The sequence below is a fragment of the Schistocerca serialis genome, chromosome 10 (assembly GCF_023864345.2).
Source record: "Schistocerca serialis cubense isolate TAMUIC-IGC-003099 chromosome 10, iqSchSeri2.2, whole genome shotgun sequence".
Taxonomy (NCBI): Eukaryota; Metazoa; Arthropoda; class Insecta; order Orthoptera; family Acrididae; genus Schistocerca; species Schistocerca serialis.
Window position 1 is genome coordinate 149,547,261 of NC_064647.1, and position 18,645 is coordinate 149,565,905.

General features: G+C 42.3%; 2 protein-coding genes across 5 annotated transcripts in view; one reads left to right on the forward strand and one right to left on the reverse strand.

The window, feature by feature from the left end:
• LOC126424923 (ankyrin repeat and SOCS box protein 3-like) overlaps window positions 1-3,061 on the reverse strand; it is a 212,186-nt gene extending 209,125 nt beyond the window's left edge. For 2 of the 4 annotated variants that reach the window (XM_050087766.1, XM_050087769.1), the window contains exon 1: window positions 2,724-3,055. The gene's annotated coding sequence lies outside the window, so the exon portion shown is untranslated. Of the gene's footprint in view, window positions 1-2,600 lie in introns of all 4 variants that reach the window. The other 2 variants (XM_050087767.1, XM_050087768.1) reach the window with 2 other exon arrangements.
• Window positions 3,062-12,388: 9,327 nt separating this feature from the next.
• LOC126424879 (ADP-dependent glucokinase) overlaps window positions 12,389-18,645 on the forward strand; it is an 89,783-nt gene continuing 83,526 nt past the window's right edge. Inside the window, exon 1 of the mRNA XM_050087707.1 lies at window positions 12,389-12,737. Coding sequence (XP_049943664.1) covers window positions 12,409-12,737 — 329 coding nt within the window. The 5' untranslated portion in view covers window positions 12,389-12,408. The remainder of the gene's footprint in view (window positions 12,738-18,645) is intronic.

An 18,645-nucleotide genomic window follows, 5' to 3' on the forward strand; every position in this document is an offset into this window, starting at 1 on the left:
ACCCAAGGATTTCTATTAGCCCTCGTCTTTTTACCAACTTGATCGTCTGCTGCCTTCACTACTTCATCCCTCAGAGCTACCCATTCTTCTTCTACTGTATTTCTTTCCCCCATTCCTGTCAATTGTTCCCTTATGCTCTCCCTGAAACTCTCTACAACCTCTGGTTCTTTCAGTTTATCCAGGTCCCATCTCCTTAAATTCCCACTTTTTTGCAGTTTCTTCAGTTTCAATCTGCAGTTCATAACCAATAGATTGTGGTCAGAATCCACATCTGCCTCTGGAAATGTCTTACAATTTAAAACCTGGTTCCTAAATCTCTGTCTTACCATTATATAATCTATCTGATATCTTTTAGTATCTCCAGGATTCTTCCAGGTATACAACCTTCTCTTATGATTCTTGAACCAAGTGTTAGTTATGATTAAGTTATGCTCTGTGCAAAATTTTAAAAGGCGGCTTCCTCACTCATTCCTTCCCCCCAATCCACATTCACCTACTATGTTTCCTTCTCTCCCTTTTCCTACTGAGGAATTCCAGTCACCCATGACTATTAAATTTTCGTCTCCCTTCACTACCTGAATAATTTCTTTTATCTCGTCATACATTTCATCTATTTCTTCATCATCTGCAGAACTAGTTGGCATATAAACTTGTACTACTGTAGTAGGCATGGGCTTTGTGTCTATCTTGGCCACAATAATGCGTTCACTATGCTGTTTGTAGTAGCTTACCCGCACTCCTATTTTTTTATTCATTATTAAACCTACTCTTGCATTACCCCTATTTGATTTTGTATTTATAACCCTGTATTCACCTAACCAAAAGTCTTGTTCCTCCTGCCACCGAACTTCACTAATTCCCACTATATCTAACTTTAACCTATCCATTTCCCTTTTTAAATTTTCTAACCTACCTGCCCGATTAAGGGATCTGACATTCCATGCTCTGATACGCAGAATGCCAGTTTTCTTTCTCCTGATAATGACGTTCTCTTGAGTAGTCCCCGCCCAGAGATCCGAATGGGGGACTATTTTACCTCCGGAATATTTTACCCAAGAGGACGCCATCATCATTTAATCATACAGTAAAGCTGCATGTCATCAGGAAAAATTACGGCTGTAGTTTCCCCTTGCTTTCAGCCGTTCGCAGTACCAGCACAGCAAGGCCGTTTTGGTTAATGTTACAAGGCCAGATCAGTCAATCATCCAGACTGTTGCCCCTGCAACTACTGAAAAGGCTGCTGCCCCTCTTCAGGAACCACATGTTTGTCTGGCCTCTCAACAGATACCCCTCCGTTGTGGTTGCACCTACGGTACGGCCATCTGTATCGCTAAGGCACACAAGCCTCCCCACCAACGGCAAGGTCCATGGTTCATGGGGGGGAGTATTCAGTGTGTCGTGAAGAAATGAGGTTTACTAAAGTACCGGCCTTTCAGACCGGAGACGGCTATATGTGGAGATGTTGTAAGGATAACAGTTCAAGGGAAGTGTTCGATGCCAATATTGATTTCCTAGGGTTTTTTTGGTGGTAGGATTAAGTGTGGTGTTTTGAGATTTATAATGTGGTATCGGTAGTTGCTGTTGACCTATATAGGTCAAGGGAAATGTTAGATTCCAATTTTTTTTCTAGGTGTTTTGTGGTAGGATTAACTGTGGTGATGGTGAATTGAGATTTATAGTGTGGTATCGGTAGTTGCTCTTGACCTATCTAGGTCAAGGGAAGTGATCGATTCCAGTGGATTTTGTGTGTAGTGGAATTTGGGAAGGTTGTGGAGTCTTGTTATTTTAGTGTTTTTTTGTCGTTTGATTTAGTGGCGTGTGTTTATATTTAGTTTCTCCTCACCCAAAAACCCTCAATTTCCCCCGCTTGTCCCGTTAGTTTCATATTTTCGGAGGAATATCTGTTTGATGGTTTTTCGATCTATTTTAGTGTTTGTTGTCATGGTTACGTGATGACGTCATAGGAGCGATATGGGAGTTGTGAATGGTCGTTTCCGCCATACTGATGACGTCACTGGTCAAAGCAGAGGGGGTGGAATCAGACGCTTCCGTTATCCCGGGATGGGAGATTCAGTCAAGCAGAACATTGATTGTGCAAACTATTCACTCCAGTTAAATAGCAATTATGACGGGATGGGATACTTAATTGCGTAAAACACAACATGGAGAAGCTAATTTTATAGTATTCATTATGGGCAGAAACTTGAGTGGGCGGCGGCTGTGTCGGTTGCTTTGAATTACTAAGAAGTATTAAATTCATCGGTAAAACCTTTCTCATAAGAATATTACTTTTTAAAAAAATCGCATGGTGTTTGCAATGTAGCACTACTAGGTCAGGAAGTTAAAGCACTCGACAATGTTTTATATTTCTATATTGCGAAATTTTTCATCCCGCTATTAATAAAAAACCATGGTTTACTGTAGCAGCCGCAAATAACAGGAACCAATAAAAGAATTGCACATATATACAGAAAAAGCAGTTGCTTAAATTATTATCAAAGATTTGACGGGGCAATCATGCATACCACATACATCCGCTAAGTTGAACAGAAAAATGCATTGTGTGGTCGAACCTTATGACAGATGATAACATACTGTACCTGGCAACAACAGCGGAAATGTAAGCTATTACTTTTCTGACTGGTATAATATCAACTATTGCCGTGAAACTTTATCTGGATTTTACAACTGCCAGCGCACACTGTGTCAAGCAGCTTTAGTACCTTAGACTTTTAATCGTGTAGTTCCTTTTGTTTCAAGAACTAATAGTTCAGTTCTACGAAATCAATTCTTGGGACCACAGCTGTCATGCAGGACACGTTTTCCGACTGAATATGTTCTTTTGTATGTAAACAAACATGTTTACCACCGTTGCTGCAACAGATATTGCACTTCACGAACAATGACAGGTAGAGAGCCTATATCTATATATATTGTTACTTGTGTCTAGGGACGTCAAATCCCGGTAACGATCTATCAGCCAGTCGGTTGTGTTCGCCTCACTTCGGGTTTGCAGCTCATAGCGCTTCTTGATGGCAGAGGGTGACAGCTTACGTTGTTAGGCCAAGCAGTTATTTGATTCATACCGCGCGAAATTCAAAATTGTTTGTAAATTAACGGGGTTTTTAATCTTGTGTACATTGTCACAGCCTTCACATCAGCCTATGCCGTTTTTGCAGTTTTTACGACTTTCACACTTTACGACAATGAAGGACTTTACTGAAAACGCCCTGAAAAATTTATTCCAAATAAGAAAAAAAAAAGACACACCACGAATGAATTATCCGAATGGGACGGAAAGACCAGCAGATTTGATGTACATGTACAAACAAATGACTACAGTTTCAGAAAAATTGCATGATTTAATCAAGATGAAGAGTTTCACAAATTGAGCAAGTCAGTAACGAATTGGTCCACGTCTGGCCCTTACGCTAGTAGTTATTCTGCTTGGCATCGATAGAGTTGTTGGAGGACTTATTGAGGGATATCATGCCAAATTCTGTCCAATCGGCGCGTTAAAATGTCAATATCTAGAGGTGGGTGGAGGTTCCTGTCCATATTGCTCCACACGTTCTCAATTGGGGAGGGATCCGGCGATTTGCTGGCCAAGGTAGAGTCTTACAAGTGCGAAAACTAGCAGTAACAACTCACGATGCATGATGACGGGCTCAATGGCGCCCAAACAAGAGTTTGTAGGGGGAGGGCTAGAACTGAAGGTGTGGACTATTTTTAATATTTTGGAAGATGAATGGTAACCTGTAAGTAGCCATAAAACATTTCCAGGTCTGACTCCGTTACAAAACTGCGCAGTACCAGCATTTAAATCATTCTCTCGAAAGAAACACATCTGCCAACACTATATTTTTTTTTCCTCCTGAGAGTTAGGTGAGGCTACTGCAGACCCCCTTCTCCCCAGATAAAGGCGGCCTTAGGCGAGTGTTTCTACTGCTTGTCTTTGTCCTTGCCAGACCCTACCTTGGCCAGCAAGGTCACCGGATTCCTCTCCAACTTAGAATGTTTGGAGTATAATGGGCAGGACCCTCCAACCATCTCGGAATTTTGATAATCTAACGCGCCAGTTGGGCAGAATTTGCAACGCTATACCTCAGGAGGATATCTAAGAACTCTGTCAATATCAAGGACATAGCCAAGAGGAGAGGGGGGGATCCATAGGGCTCAACCTCCCTTTTCACGTAAATGATATTACACGGGTTCTAGCTGCCATGTAACGAAACTGTAATGACTGGAAAAGAACTGGACGCTGCCACAATCATATCCTCGAAAAAAGGAATGAATTTCGCCCCTGTTACCAGAACGACACCGAAACGGAACATTCTCTGTTGCTTGGAAGAAGCAATACGAGGGCTTCCAAAGGATGAAGCAGAGGAAGTCGGACGGGAAATCTGCAGAATAATCAACAGATGTCGATTACCTAAAAATAACATAACTGCGGAAGAACTAGTAGCTCTCCGATCCCTTAGAGACGACCCTGATACAACGATCCTACCATCTGTTACAACTTCTGCACCACTTGTTAGCAGCAGACACAGTGGCTGTTCCAAAGACCGAGACGGCGTAGAGTTTTACAATTACTTACTGAACTTTCTTTACAATTTCTCCCTCCTCGTCGCTGCCCAGCCCTGCGGATCCCTCCGCATGGCTGCTGCTGTGTAGATTCTCCGACAATGCGCGCAACGCACGCTGCTAGTCGCACTCGGGAGCCTCAGGCCACCATCTACATCTACATCTACATTTATACTCCGCAAGCCACCCAACGGTGTGCTCCGCTGAAGCCAGGATGCCCTGTGGTTGAGATGAACTCGTCGCCGTGAGGTCAGCTGCCGACGCCTGCTGCACCGGCGGCTGGGAAGCCATCAGTCGCGATGTCCGCGAGGTCCCATCATGGACGGACCACGTGCCGTGGGGCCGGGTTGCTGTGAAGTCCGGGTGTCAGTCCCCGGCGGCGCCTGTGACCAAGACCGCGCTGCGGCCGGTCCTGCTGGAAGTACTCGCTGTGGTTAGTCAGCCATGGTGCCGACCGGACTTGGGCCGACCTCCAGAGCTGAAGCTGACATCTGGCGGCTAACACTTGACTCCTGCAAGCTGGAACAGACTTCCGGAATCGTCACCTACGAAGATTGAACATTCGGACACAGACCACATCTGTCCTCAGATCCGAACTGCTTCCTAATGGCTTTTGTCTGTTGCTGCCTGCGCTCCACTATTTATATCCAGCAGGAGGACATTTTTTACCCTCGGTGATAGCTTTTTGTTATTACTCCCGCAGTATATTGCAGCGTAACTTAGCGTGCTGGCCTCACTTCCCCTTACTCAGCACTATCCAGGTTTCGCTCGGCGCTTGGTCTGTGTGGGTCCTTGCCTCAGCCTGTCAGTGGACTGCTGCTGTCAGCAAAGCTGTCTGTACTTGCCTACTTCGCAACGCCTTGGTCGCCGGCGTGCCTCTGTTTTGCCATTCTCCACCGTGTGAAGCAACGCTTACTACATGTGGATGCAAAACATCAGACAAAGGGAATGCAACAGTGCCATTAAGCACCGACGAGTAACAGCAGAAAACAAAACTGCTGCTACAAAATGAGGCCTACAAGAGGTTGAAGAAGGCTCCAACCCCGATGATGACTAGAAGGACGATAGCTCTACTGAAGAAATCTGACTTACCTGAGCCAATGAAGAAGCGGCTGCACCCCAGAGCGCCAGCGATATCACACCTTTATGAACTCTCCAAGATCTATAAGCCTCTGAGGCCGATTTTGGACACCATCAACTCTCACGGCTAAGCACTAGCAAAACACCTAACGACGCTGAAACACTGCAGCTACCATGTGAGAAACTCGACCAAATTCATAGAAGTACTCAGGGACATGCAACTACAAAGCGAAGACCTACTCGTGACCTTCGACGTGACGTCACTCTCCACGAAAGCACCCCTTCAAGACTCCTTGGCAGTTTTGGCTCAGCATTTTGAACCACAAACAGTCAGCTTTTTCAAACACACACTGACAACCACCTACTTTCTGTGCAATGGGGAATTCTTCAAGCAGATCCACGGTGTGGCCATGGGTTTCCAACTGGGTCTGATGATTGCAAACCTCTATTCGGAACATTACGAGGAGGTGGCCCTTCAAGCTGCTGGACAGAAACCAAAGCACTTCTTCTGTTATGTCGATGATACTTTTGTAGTGTAGGTGCATGGCAGACAGGCGCTAGATGAGTTTCTGGAGCACCTCAACAGCATCCATCCGAGTATCAAATTTATGATGGAAATGGAGGGAAATGGACGCCTCCCCTTCCATGAGATATTAATTAAGAGGAAGGCAGATGGTTCACTAGGCCATACAGTGTATAGGAAGAAGACACATGCGAACCTATACCTTCATGCAGCAAGCTGCCACCATCCAGCACAAAGACAGACAGTGCTGACCACCCTGGTAAAGAGGGCACACACCATTTGCGACAAAGACAGCCTACCATCCGAGCTGCAACACCTGAGGGAGGTCTTCCACCAAAATGGCTACAGTGAAATGCAGATCAACAGGATGCTAAAAAGGAAGAAAGAAGCAGCATCAACCCCAGAAGAAGAAGAAGAAGACAAACAACTCGCGTTCCTTCTTTACGTGGGTCCACTCTCGGCCAAAACTGCACAACTTCTGGGCAAACACAATTTCAAAACCGTTCTACACCTACCACCAAAGACGAGGGAGTTCCAAGGTTCTGCCAGACCCGTTGAAGCTTAACACGCCAGGAACATACAGCATCCTATGTGAATGTGGAAAACAGTACATTGGAAAGACACAGCGCTGTATATCTAAATGCTGTGAAGAACATATCAGATGTGTGCGACTAGGACACACAGAAAATTCAGCCATGGCAGAACACAGCATAAAGGAAGAACACACCTTCAACTTCGAAAAAATGAAGGTGCTGTGCTTAGCATCTGGCGTCTGGAAAAGTATTGTCAAAGAATCCCTAGAAATAACGATTCACGACAGCCTGGTTAACAGGGACGAAGAATGCCAAGTGCAGTGTGGAGCCCTGCGATAGCGGCAATCTGTCGGAGCGCGCCCGCCTACATCCTCCGCCACAGACTCAGACAGAATGCCCACACTGACAAGGGAACCTCCCCATCGCACCCCCCTCGGATTTAGTTATAAGTTGGCAGAGTGGATAGGCCTTGAAAAACTGAACACAGATCAATCGAGAAAACAGGAAGAAGTTGTGTGGAACTATGAAAGAAATAAGCAAAATATACAAACTGAGCAGTCCATGCGCAAGATAGGCAACATCTAAATCTGAGGGGGGGGGGGGGGGGGGGGGTGCGATGGGGAGTTTCCCTTGTGAGAGCCGAACGCGACCGCCGGGGGCAGCCGCTATCCCCTCCACCGTGCGCCTGCAGCCGGACCACCGCAGCCTCCCTAGGACTAGTGGAGAGGAAGGGGGAGAACGCGCGTACAAATACCCCACTCTCCGCAAATCTGGAACTCTCGAACTGTCAACCGCAGCAGCCGCCGCCTCTCCCACACTGTTCACCGTAACGGCGCGATCACCCTGGGGCCGTTCGAACCCACAATCTTCCCTGTATGGTGACAACCGGACTTGCTCGATATCGCTAGTCTCAAGGGCATCGGGCAATACGCGACCGCCGATACGAGATACGTCCTGTCCTTCAACCGTGTACTGGTCTTTTGGCCTCGACTAAGTCAGAGTTTCTCTTCCAGATAGCCACCTGAGCTACTGCAGGCTGGACACAGAGTGAACAAATCGACAAATCGAAAAACAACTTACTGTTTCCAGTAGTGGATACATGATTTTCAAGCACAGTATGAGTAAACGTGTTTATGTGCATATAAACTAATATACTGTATACAAAAGTCTAATGGAATAATCGATACTCATCAAAACACTACAAGCGTAGCCAACTTTATGGGCTATGTGACAGGGCCACTATCAACTGTACAGTGTTTTCATGTATATAGAAAATATTATGCAGTGAATTTACATAAAAAAAACAGCGACAAAATAAAAGTACAATTGTGTAATATTATATAACAGCTCCGCCACTGTACCAAGGATGAAAAACTTAGCTTTGGCATGCCAAACTCGTAGGTAAACAACTGTCAACTACATATCACACGATTTTCGCAATATAATAACTGATGGAAGACTATCTGCATCCCACACAGGCTGCAGTGCCAATCATAACAAACAACGAGGCACAGCTCTATATCAGCAGAAGACATCGCTGTACATCGATTTCTGGCCAATCAGTGCGCCCTCTCCCTCCAAATATCCCAGCAGCTACTTCATCAGAGAACAGTAAACATTAGGTACTATGTTAATTTCGTTTAAGACAATTTATTTTTAGGTAACAATTTTCTGTTTGCATAAACACTTGAAGATGCTCGAAATGCATTGTACTGTGTGCAATTAAACGTAAAACAAATAAAAGTGACTGGTGGCAGAAAATAAAAATAAATAATTATTTCACAGAGTCCCATTTCGCAAACGTAGTCAAAATGGTCAAAATTAAGAGTTACACATTGCAAATGTTATAATAAGAGGCATTTGCAATGCCTACATCAACGAACACAACAGTTTATTAAGATCTTATAAGAATATTGCATCTGCATGCTCATCTAGCACCTAGAAATATTTATTTCTGAAAATTATGTAGAAAATGTATAGTTACAAATAAAATAAATTACACTTTAACAGCTGTCACTTTCTTTCACCTCTTATTTAGAATAACATTCCTGCAATTACTTTAGAATACAAGTGAGATGTATTGAGAAAGTTGAAAAAAAAGTGTTATTACTATACTTGAGTAACTACATAAAACTGATCATTTTATGGTGAACAGCTATGATGATTACAAAATGATGTGAGGTTTGATTTCGTTCCGTGCAGTCAGTACCATCCAACTCTGATAACATGATATGTGTTTTTTTATTCTCTGCGATATAGGTCAAGAACCATGGCAATTTGGTGTTTATTGTAACAGGAACATAATGTTAACTTCCTTCATTCACGTTTGTTGGAAGTTAAAGGTTTTACCACTGCAGTTATGAACACATAATGGTTAATTTCTGTGATGAAAGTGTGTGGTGCTTATATTACATGACACATGGAGAGGTTTATGTATTAGTAATCAAGTATTATTGAGTAATTTGTGAAAGGTGATTTGCAGTTTCATAACAGCTCACTTAATCCTAGCAACGGTTAAAATTAATATAATACTGGCAGTATATCCATTTTCTAGTACTGGCGACATAAATGCACTTGAGCACCTGTATAGTGGATTTGGAAAAGGAATTATAATTTTAGGGTGCTGTAGCTTTTAATAAACGAACATGACTATCCTATTATCTACTGTATTACACCGTCTTTTAGTGCACTTACACAAAGTATAACTCAAAAAGTCGGTAGAAATTAACTTCGATATTGCTTCTTATTTAACTGATGTTGGGTACTCAATAAAAATAACAGCTTTCAAATAAGTCTTCAGGGTAACATAACTAGCAACCTGCACATGGCACGAGAGCTTCAAAGTTGTACTGTTGGGGACATGGTATAAATATTTCAAGATGACAGTAATCGCCAGCTATCAAATATTAAACTGTCACTTGCACTTTCTCGAGCAAGTACTACACCTCCAAAGTGAGCTCGAGACACAGCTGAAAAAGCATACAAAACTCGCTTTTATTTTCGAAAGTGGTTCATGAATTTATCTTCGTTTATGAATTCTGCTTTGTTTATAAAGGTTGTTTGATGTCCGTGATTTTTGGGTAAAATACGGATCCATCGTTTATGATTTCTCTTCTTTTTATTGTATTCGTTTATGAATGCTGCTTTGTTTATAAAGGTTGTTTGATGTCCGTGATTTTTGGGTAAAATACGGATCCATCGTTTATGATTTCTCTTCTTTTTATTGTATTCATGATTCAAATCTAATGCCATAATCTAAATGTCAACACCAATTTCTGCCTGAGTTATCTCAGCTGACGATATATAGTTATTTAAAACAGTGCCACTCTTCGATCACAGGTACGAATGGTGGTTGGTTCGGTTGGGGAGTAAAGGGACCAAACTATCAGCAGTCCCTTTTTCCATATTCAAACAGGTCTCGGGATAAAAACGGTACCAAAATGAATTGGGGAAAGTAAAAGGCGTAAAACTAACTCAGAACCATACTTAAGAAGAAGCTGAAAGAGGGTAACAAAAGGGGAAAACGTACACTAAAAGGAAAACGTAGTGGAAGGTATTAAAATAATATAGCAGATTGCCTGGGCTGTCTGATCGCAAAATTAAAAAGGATGAGCCAGCCACTCTGCAACACACTAAAATCTCCAGCCTGAAAAACAAAGCTCAAGGAACATAGATAGGGAAAAGACCAACACCAAGGCGAACAAACAGCAAGCAAAAAGTGAGGAAGAGTTAAATGGAAGTTTGGGTGGAGGCCAGACACTCACCTTAGATGGGGTGATGAAGACCATCCTCAAGAAGAAAACATAAAACCATACCAGCTGTTTGGCCAATGCGGAGTTGGCAAAGGACAATGAAGTCACTGCGATTGGTATGCATAGATGACTGCCATACAATCATTGTCTCCTTGAAAACTTGTAGTTTATTTGGTGTAATGAGGGTGCACCACTCGGCATCCAGACCCCAAAAAGTTTGCCACATAAGACAAATTGGAGATCAGTCTGTAGTGGTTCAGTCTCCAGAGTTGATTTACTGGCAGCCTATTTGGCCAGCCTGTCAGCATGTTCAATGCCCAGGATTCCCACACATCCTGGTCCAAATGAAGGTCACTACAGATGACGAAAGACTCGTCTGTGCAGGAGCAGATATGCTCAAGAGCGCGATGGATGGCTGCCAAATCTGCAGTGAAAATACCCCAGGAACGCTGTTCAGTATATCCAATGTGACTGTAAGCAAGCCAACAAAATTGTAGACAATTGAGTCATCAGTGCAGACTGTTTTTGAGCCCTGTAACTCGCCGAGAATAGAAAGAAATTGCTGGCTGAGGGCATCAAGTGGCACTCGGCCTTTTGGATCTTGCAGTAGGTCCAGACAAAGCTGTGGCCAAGGCATGGTCCATGTACGTAAGTGGACCTGCAGGAAATGTGGTAGAGGTAAGGTGTTGAGTTCAGTAAGAAGCGACTGGACACAGAGTGCAATTGGAATCCCAGAAGTTGTTGTGGGCAATGGATTGCCGTGTTAAGGAAATGGAGGTGGTAATTTGGATGGTGAGACTAATTATGGTTGTGGGCTGTGTAATTCACAAGCAGCAGTTGCCATCTGAGCCATACTAGAGAACGCCAGCATTCACGAGGAGGCTGTTCACTGGGCTGATGTGGATAGCTGCCGTTGCAAGTCGAACTCTACAGTGGTGGATAGGTCCAGCAGCTGCAATGCTGAATGTGATGCTGATCCATACACCAGGCTCCCATAGGCCAGAAAGGACTGCGCAATGGCTTAGTACAGCAGTAGCAGTGTAGAGCGGTCACAACCCCAGTCAGTGTGGCTCAGCAGTTTTCCTTAAGATGACGAAGAAAAAACAGACACCATATCCATATAAAGTATATAGTTCTGTCAATACCCACCGTGACTTTCTTCTGTGCAGATGCACACATATTACCCGAACTCATACGGGACTTGGTAGAATCTCTTCCTTGAGTAATGAGTGCGTTGGGTAGGGACACTGCGAATTTAGTGTGTGGACATATAAGGTGAGAATGTGGGTCTCGCGGGAGGCGTGCGCGAGATAGTCCCTGCAGTCGCATTATCCTCTGTGCCCTCGGTGGCTCAGATGGATAAAGCGTCTGCCATGTAAGCAGGAAATCCCGGGTTCGAGTCGCGGTCGGGGAACACATTTTCATCTGTCCCCGTTGATATATATCAACGCCCGTCAGTAGCTGAAGGTATTAATATATAATTCTAATTTCATCCTGATTTAGGTTTTCTATAATTTCCCTCAGGCGTTTTAGGAAATGGCTTGTGGTTCCTTCGAAAGGACACGGCCCACTTCCTTCCCCATCCCTCCCTAACCCTATGGGACCGTTGATGTCGCTGTTTGGCTCCCTCCCCCAAATCAACCAAACAACCACCAAGGAAGCCAGTAGTGTCATTTTAGTTGCATGTTGAATCAAAGCGTAAGTATTAAAATTAATTTTCAACTAAATCATTGGATTTACGTTGCAAGAAATTAACCAAAACTGGGACTGAAATAAATGATTTGCAGCAAATACTATTGATTATTGACGTCTATTCGTAAATCACAAGTAAAAGATATGACCTTTCGTATTTAGCGTTTTTTCTTCACGTGGCACGTATCTTTCTGGTAGTAAATTATCTTTGGTTGCCTGCTGTTTAGGAAGTGCCAATTCAAAAATGGGAAACTTTCTGAAGTACTGTAGTTTTATTTCATTATTAGTCCTTTTATATTCATTGTACGTGAGAAGAGAGGCGGGTGATGAATTACAAACCAGGTTAAATTCAGTGCTTGAAGGATTGGTGAAGGCTGAAAAGCAGTTTTCCTTAAACCAGCACCCAAAAGTAGCGTTGGGTTACGGTGCATGTCAGGACGTGTTTGTTGATGCTAGACTTTTGTTGACATATGATAGCATTGCAGAAAAACCTGAACATTTCAGTGATATCAGATCAAGAGATGAACTTCTGAGATCCTACGCGTATTTCTTCAGGCATGGTGCAGCTGCGGAGTAAGTGTTTGTTTATACCGTAAAACTTCTTTTAGGTAACGTTTCGAGGGGCTTACTCAGCAAAGTGAATTCGAACTGGCTTTATTAAATTAATTAATACTTGGTAGACTTGTCCTACATCCTTAACACCGAGTGAAACTGGTGGAAGAAAATCCTTTGCATAAACAAAGAGTAATGAATTATCGTTACATGGATTTGAAATCATAGTATCGTGTCAGTATTTATGTATGGTTGTTACTGAACCGAAATGGGTTTCATTTACTTCGCCGAGCGAAAAAAAAAATAATAATAATTCGTTCTGTGGTTTTAACAACGGTGCCGTTTCCGTGGCACAAAACATTCCCTTAAGTAGTGTCATTCCGAGACAGAAAAGGAACTACCAACTTTGAATTTGTGCGTAACCACTTATTCGTTCTGTGGTTTTAACAACGGTGTCATTTATGTGGCACAAAATATTCCCTTAAATAGTTGTTGTTGTTGTGGTCTTCAGTCCTGAGACTGGTTAGATGCAGCTCTCCATGCTACTCTATCCTGTGCAAGCTTTTTCATCTCCCAGTACTTACTGCAACCTACATCCTTCTGAATCTGCTTAGTGTATTCATCTCTTGGTCTCCCCCTACGATTTTTACCCTCCACACTGCCCTCCAATACTAAATTGGTGATCCCTTGATGCCTCAGAACATGTCCTACCAACCGATCCCTTCTTCTGGTCAAGTTGTGCCACAAACTTCTCTTCTCCCCAATCCTATTCAATACTTCCTCATTAGTTATGTGATCTACCCATCTAATCTTCAGCATTCTTCTGTAGCACCACATTTCGAAAGCTTCTATTCTCTTCTTGTCCAAACTATTTATCGTCCATGTTTCACTTCCATACATGGCTACACTCCATACGAATACTTTCAGAAATGACTTCCTGACACTTAAATCAATACTGGATGTTAACAAATTTCTCTTCTTCAGAAACGCTTTCCTTGCCATTGCCAGCCTACATTTTATATCCTCTCTACTTCGACCATCATCAGTTATTTTGCTCCCCAAATAGCAAAACTCCTTTACTACTTTAAGTGCCTCATTTCCTAATCTAATTCCCTCAGCATCACCCGACTTAATTAGACTACATTCCATTATCCTTGTTTTGCTTTTGTTGATGTTCATCTTATATCCTCCTTTCAAGACACTATCCATTCCATTCAACTGCTCTTCCAAGTCCTTTGCTGTCTCTGACAGAATTACAATGTCATCGGCGAACCTCAAAGTTTTTATTTCTTCTCCATGAATTTTAATACCTACTCCGAATTTTTCTTTTGTTTCCTTTACTGCTTGCTCAATATACAGATTGAACAACATCGGGGAGAGGCTACAACCCTGTCTTACTCCCTTCCCAACCACTGCTTCCCTTTCATGTCCCTCGACTCTTATAACTGCCATCTGGTTTCTGTACAAATTGTAAATAGCCCTTCGCTCCCTGTATTTTACCCCTGCCACCTTTAGAATTTGAAAGAGAGTATTCCAGTCAACATTGTCAAAAGCTTTCTCTAAGTCTACAAATGCTAGAAACGTAGGTTTGCCTTTCCTTAATCTTTCTTCTAAGATAAGTCGTAAGGTCAGTATTGCCTGACGTGTTCCAGTGTTTCTACGGAATCCAAACTGATCTTCCCCGAGGTTGGCTTCTACTAGTTTTTCCATTCGTCTGTAAAGAATTCGTGTTAGTATTTTGCAGCTGTGACTTATTAAGCTGATAGTTCGGTAATTTTCACATCTGTCAACACCTGCTTTCTTTGGGATTGGAATTATTATATTCTTCTTGAAGTCTGAGGGTATTTCGCCTGTTTCATACATCTTGCTCACCAGATGGTAGAGTTTTGTCAGGACTGGCTCTCCCACGGCCGTCAGTAGTTCCAATGGAATATTGTCTACTCCGGGGGCCTTGTTTCGACTCAGGTCTTTCAGTGCTCTGTCAAACTCTTCACGCAGTATCGTATCTCCCATTTCATCTTCATCTACATCCTCTTCCATTTCCATAATATTGTCCTCAAGTACATCGCCCTTGTATAGACTCTCTATATACTCCTTCCACCTTTCTGCTTTCCCTTCTTTGCTTAGCACTGGGTTTCCATCTGAGCTCTTGATATTCATACAAGTGGTTCTCTTATCTCCAAAGGTCTCTTTAATTTTCCTGTAGGCGGTATCTATCTTACCCCTAGTGAGATAGGCCTCTACATCCTTACATTTGTCCTCTAGCCACCCCTGCTTAGCCATTTTGCACTTCCTGTCGATCTCATTTTTGAGACGTTTGTATTCCTTTTTGCCTGTTTCACTTACTGCATTTTTATATTTTCTCCTTCCATCAATTAAATTCAATATTTCTTCTGTTACCCAAGGATTTCTACTAGCCCTCGTCTTTTTACCTACTTGATCCTCTGCTGCCTTCACTACTTCATCCCTGAAAGCTACCCATTCTTCTTCTACTGTATTTCTTTCCCCCATTCCTGTCAATTGCTCCCTTATGCTCTCCCTGAATCTCTGTACAACCTCTGGTTCTTTTAGTTTATCCAGGTCCCATCTCCTTAAATTCCCACCTTTTTGCAGTTTCTTCAGTTTTAATCTACAGGTCATAACCAATAGATTGTGGTCAGAGTCCACATCTGCCCCTGGAAATGTCTTACAATTTAAAACCTGGTTCCTAAATCTCTGTCTTCCCATTATATAATCTATCTGATACCTTTTAGTATCTCCAGGGTTCTTCCATGTATACAACCTTCTTTCATGATTCTTAAACCAAGTGTTAGTTATGATTATATTGTGCTCTGTGCAAAATTCTACCAGGCGGCTTCCTCTTTCATTTCTGTCCCCCAATCCATATTCACCTACTATGTTTCCTTCTCTCCCTTTTCCTACACTCGAATTCCAGTCACCCATGACTATTAAATTTTTGTCTCCCTTCACAATCTGAATAATTTCTTTTATTTCATCATACATTTCTTCAATTTCTTCGTCATCTGCAGAGCTAGTTGGCATATAAACTTGTACTACTGTAGTAGGTGTGGGCTTCGTATCTATCTTGGCCACAATAATGCGTTCACTATGCTGTTTGTAGTAGCTTACCCGCATTCCTATTTTCCTATTCATTATTAAACCTACTCCTGCATTCCCCCTATTTGATTTTGTGTTTATAACCCTGTAGTCACCTGACCAGAAGTCTTGTTCCTCCTGCCACCGAACTTCACTAATTCCCACTATATCTAACTTCAACCTATCCATTTCCCTTTTTAAATTTTCTAACCTACCTGCCCGATTAAGGGATCTGACATTCCACGCTCCGATCCGTAGAACACCAGTTTTCTTTCTCCTGATAACGACATCCTCTTGAGTAGTCCCCGCCCGGAGATCCGAATGGGGGACTATTTTACCTCCGGAATATTTTACCCGAGAGGACGCCATCATCATGTAATCATACAGTAAAGCTGCATGCCCTCGGGAAAAATTACGGCTGTAGTTTCCCCTTGCTTTCAGCCGTTCGCAGTACAAGCACAGCAAGGCCGTTTTGGTTATTGTTACAAGGCCAGATCAGTCAATCATCCAGACTGTTGCCCTTGCAACTACTGAAAAGGCTGCTGCCCCTCTTCGGGAACCACACTTTTGTCTGGCCTCTCAACAGATACCCCTCCGTTGTGGTTGCACCTACGGTACGGCTATCTGTATCGCTGAGGCACGCAAGCCTCCCCACCAACGGCAAGGTCCATGGTTCATGGGGGGGTGTGCACTGTGAACAGCCCTAAAACTTCAAATGGCGTCAGCATAATTTACCAACCAACTGTGATTCACATGGTGGATTGATTGTGATTCTGGGACTCTGTAACATTTTTATCCGACATTTACTTGCCATCACTACTACACCTATATGGATCCAGTAAACAACATGATCTGTGCCACCACCACTCAAGAACTAAATGATCTGCAGTCTAAACAAAGAAGTTGAATGTCCCCTGTGGAATACATATGTCACGGCAAAGAATGTTACGTTGGCTTGTGGTTTTTTTTTTTTTTTTTTTAGAAAAGTCTACCTTTGCACTGTTACATAGGTCTACTAGAAGGAATCTTGTGTACACACTGAAGTGTATTGCAGGTATTACAAGAATTACAAATACATGTGTAATATCTTTGATTTCCTCAGTAATGTGTTACAGCTTGTATCATCAAGTCTTGGCTTTGTGTAGTCCATAGTACGGTCAATTCATAAAAAGAAAAAAATAAATAACTTATGGGATGTATCTTCATGTTAATATGTTGCTTCACTATCAACTGTACAACTGTCCGTAACAATGGAATCACCCATTGGCTAACTCCAGTCATGGGCTAAGCTACAGACCAGTCTGCCACTGCAACTTCCATTGTAAAAAATAATACATGCAAAATATATTTTGCTGCTATGTTGTTTCACCTGTTTTGACAAAGTTCTGTCATCACGCACAGTGATAGCATTGCAGCAGGTCAAAGCCAATGTTTTGGCATCAATAGGCTCAAAATAATTGTGGCTTTAGTGTTAGACCCACAAATGCAACACATCCATTCATTTTTTATTTTATTTATTTACACGTCAAGTTCTGTAGGACCAAATTGAGGAGCAAATCTCCCAGGTGATGGAACGTGTCAGTAAATGAAATTACAACACGAAAGTAATAACAGATAAAAATATAATGTTATGAACCCAAAAAACTGAAGCCATACGTTTATGTAAACACAATCAACACTACAAGAAGAATCAGTTTAATTTTTGAAGGAACTCCTTGAAAGAATAGGAGTGACTCATGAGGAAACTCTCCAGTTTCGATTTGAAAGCGCGTGGATTACTGCTAAGATTTTTGAATTTGGGTGGTAGCTTATTAATAGTGGATGCAGCAGTACACTGCACACCTTTCTGCACAAGAGTTAAGGAAGTCTGATCTAAATGCAGGTTTGCTTTCTGACGTGTATTAACTGAGTGAACGGGGTCGACAAGAGGTTCGTGAACTTACACCACATATTGCCTAAACCGCCTGTTTCTGAACCAAAAATATCCTTTTAGAATGGCAAGAATTACCCCAAAATACACCACCACATGACATAAGCGAATGAAAATAAGCAAAGTAGACTAATTTTTGTGTTGAACGATCACTCACTTCAGATACTGTTTGAATAGTAAAAATTTGCAGCATTAAGTCTTTGAACAAGATACTGGTTGTGGGCTTTTCACGACAGTTTACTATCTGAACACCTAGAAATTTGAGCTGTTCACTTGTATGCCCATTCTGTGAAATTGAAACATCAGGTTTTGTTGAATTGTGTGTGAGAAACTGTGCCCTTTACTACCAAGCTAGTGTCACAGCAAACAGAAATATTTTAGGCACCTCCCACTTGACCGTACCCCACTCAGACCCCCCACCCACATCATAGCCATTCTCAACATTGTGAATAATGACCTTTTGTTGGCTGTTGCTAAAGTAAGAGGTGAACCAATTGTGAGCTACTCCCCGGATTCCGTAATAGTCCAACTTCTGGAGCAATATTTTGTGATCAACACACTCAAACACCTTAGTCAAATCAAAAAAAATATGCCTATCATTTGAAACCTTTTGTTTAACCCATCCAGTACCTCACAGAGATAAGAGAATATAGCATTTTCAGTTGTTAAATGACTACTAAAGCTGATCTGTACATTTACATGGTAAATTGTGTGATATAAAATGATCAGTTATCCTTACATACACAGCCTTTTCCATAACTTTAGCAAACACTGATGGCATAGAAATAGGTCTAAATTGTCTACATTATCCCTTTCTCCTTTTTTATAAAGCAGCGTTACTACTGAGTACTTCAGTTGTTCTGGAAACTGACCTTCCCAAAGGAAAAATTACAAATATGACTA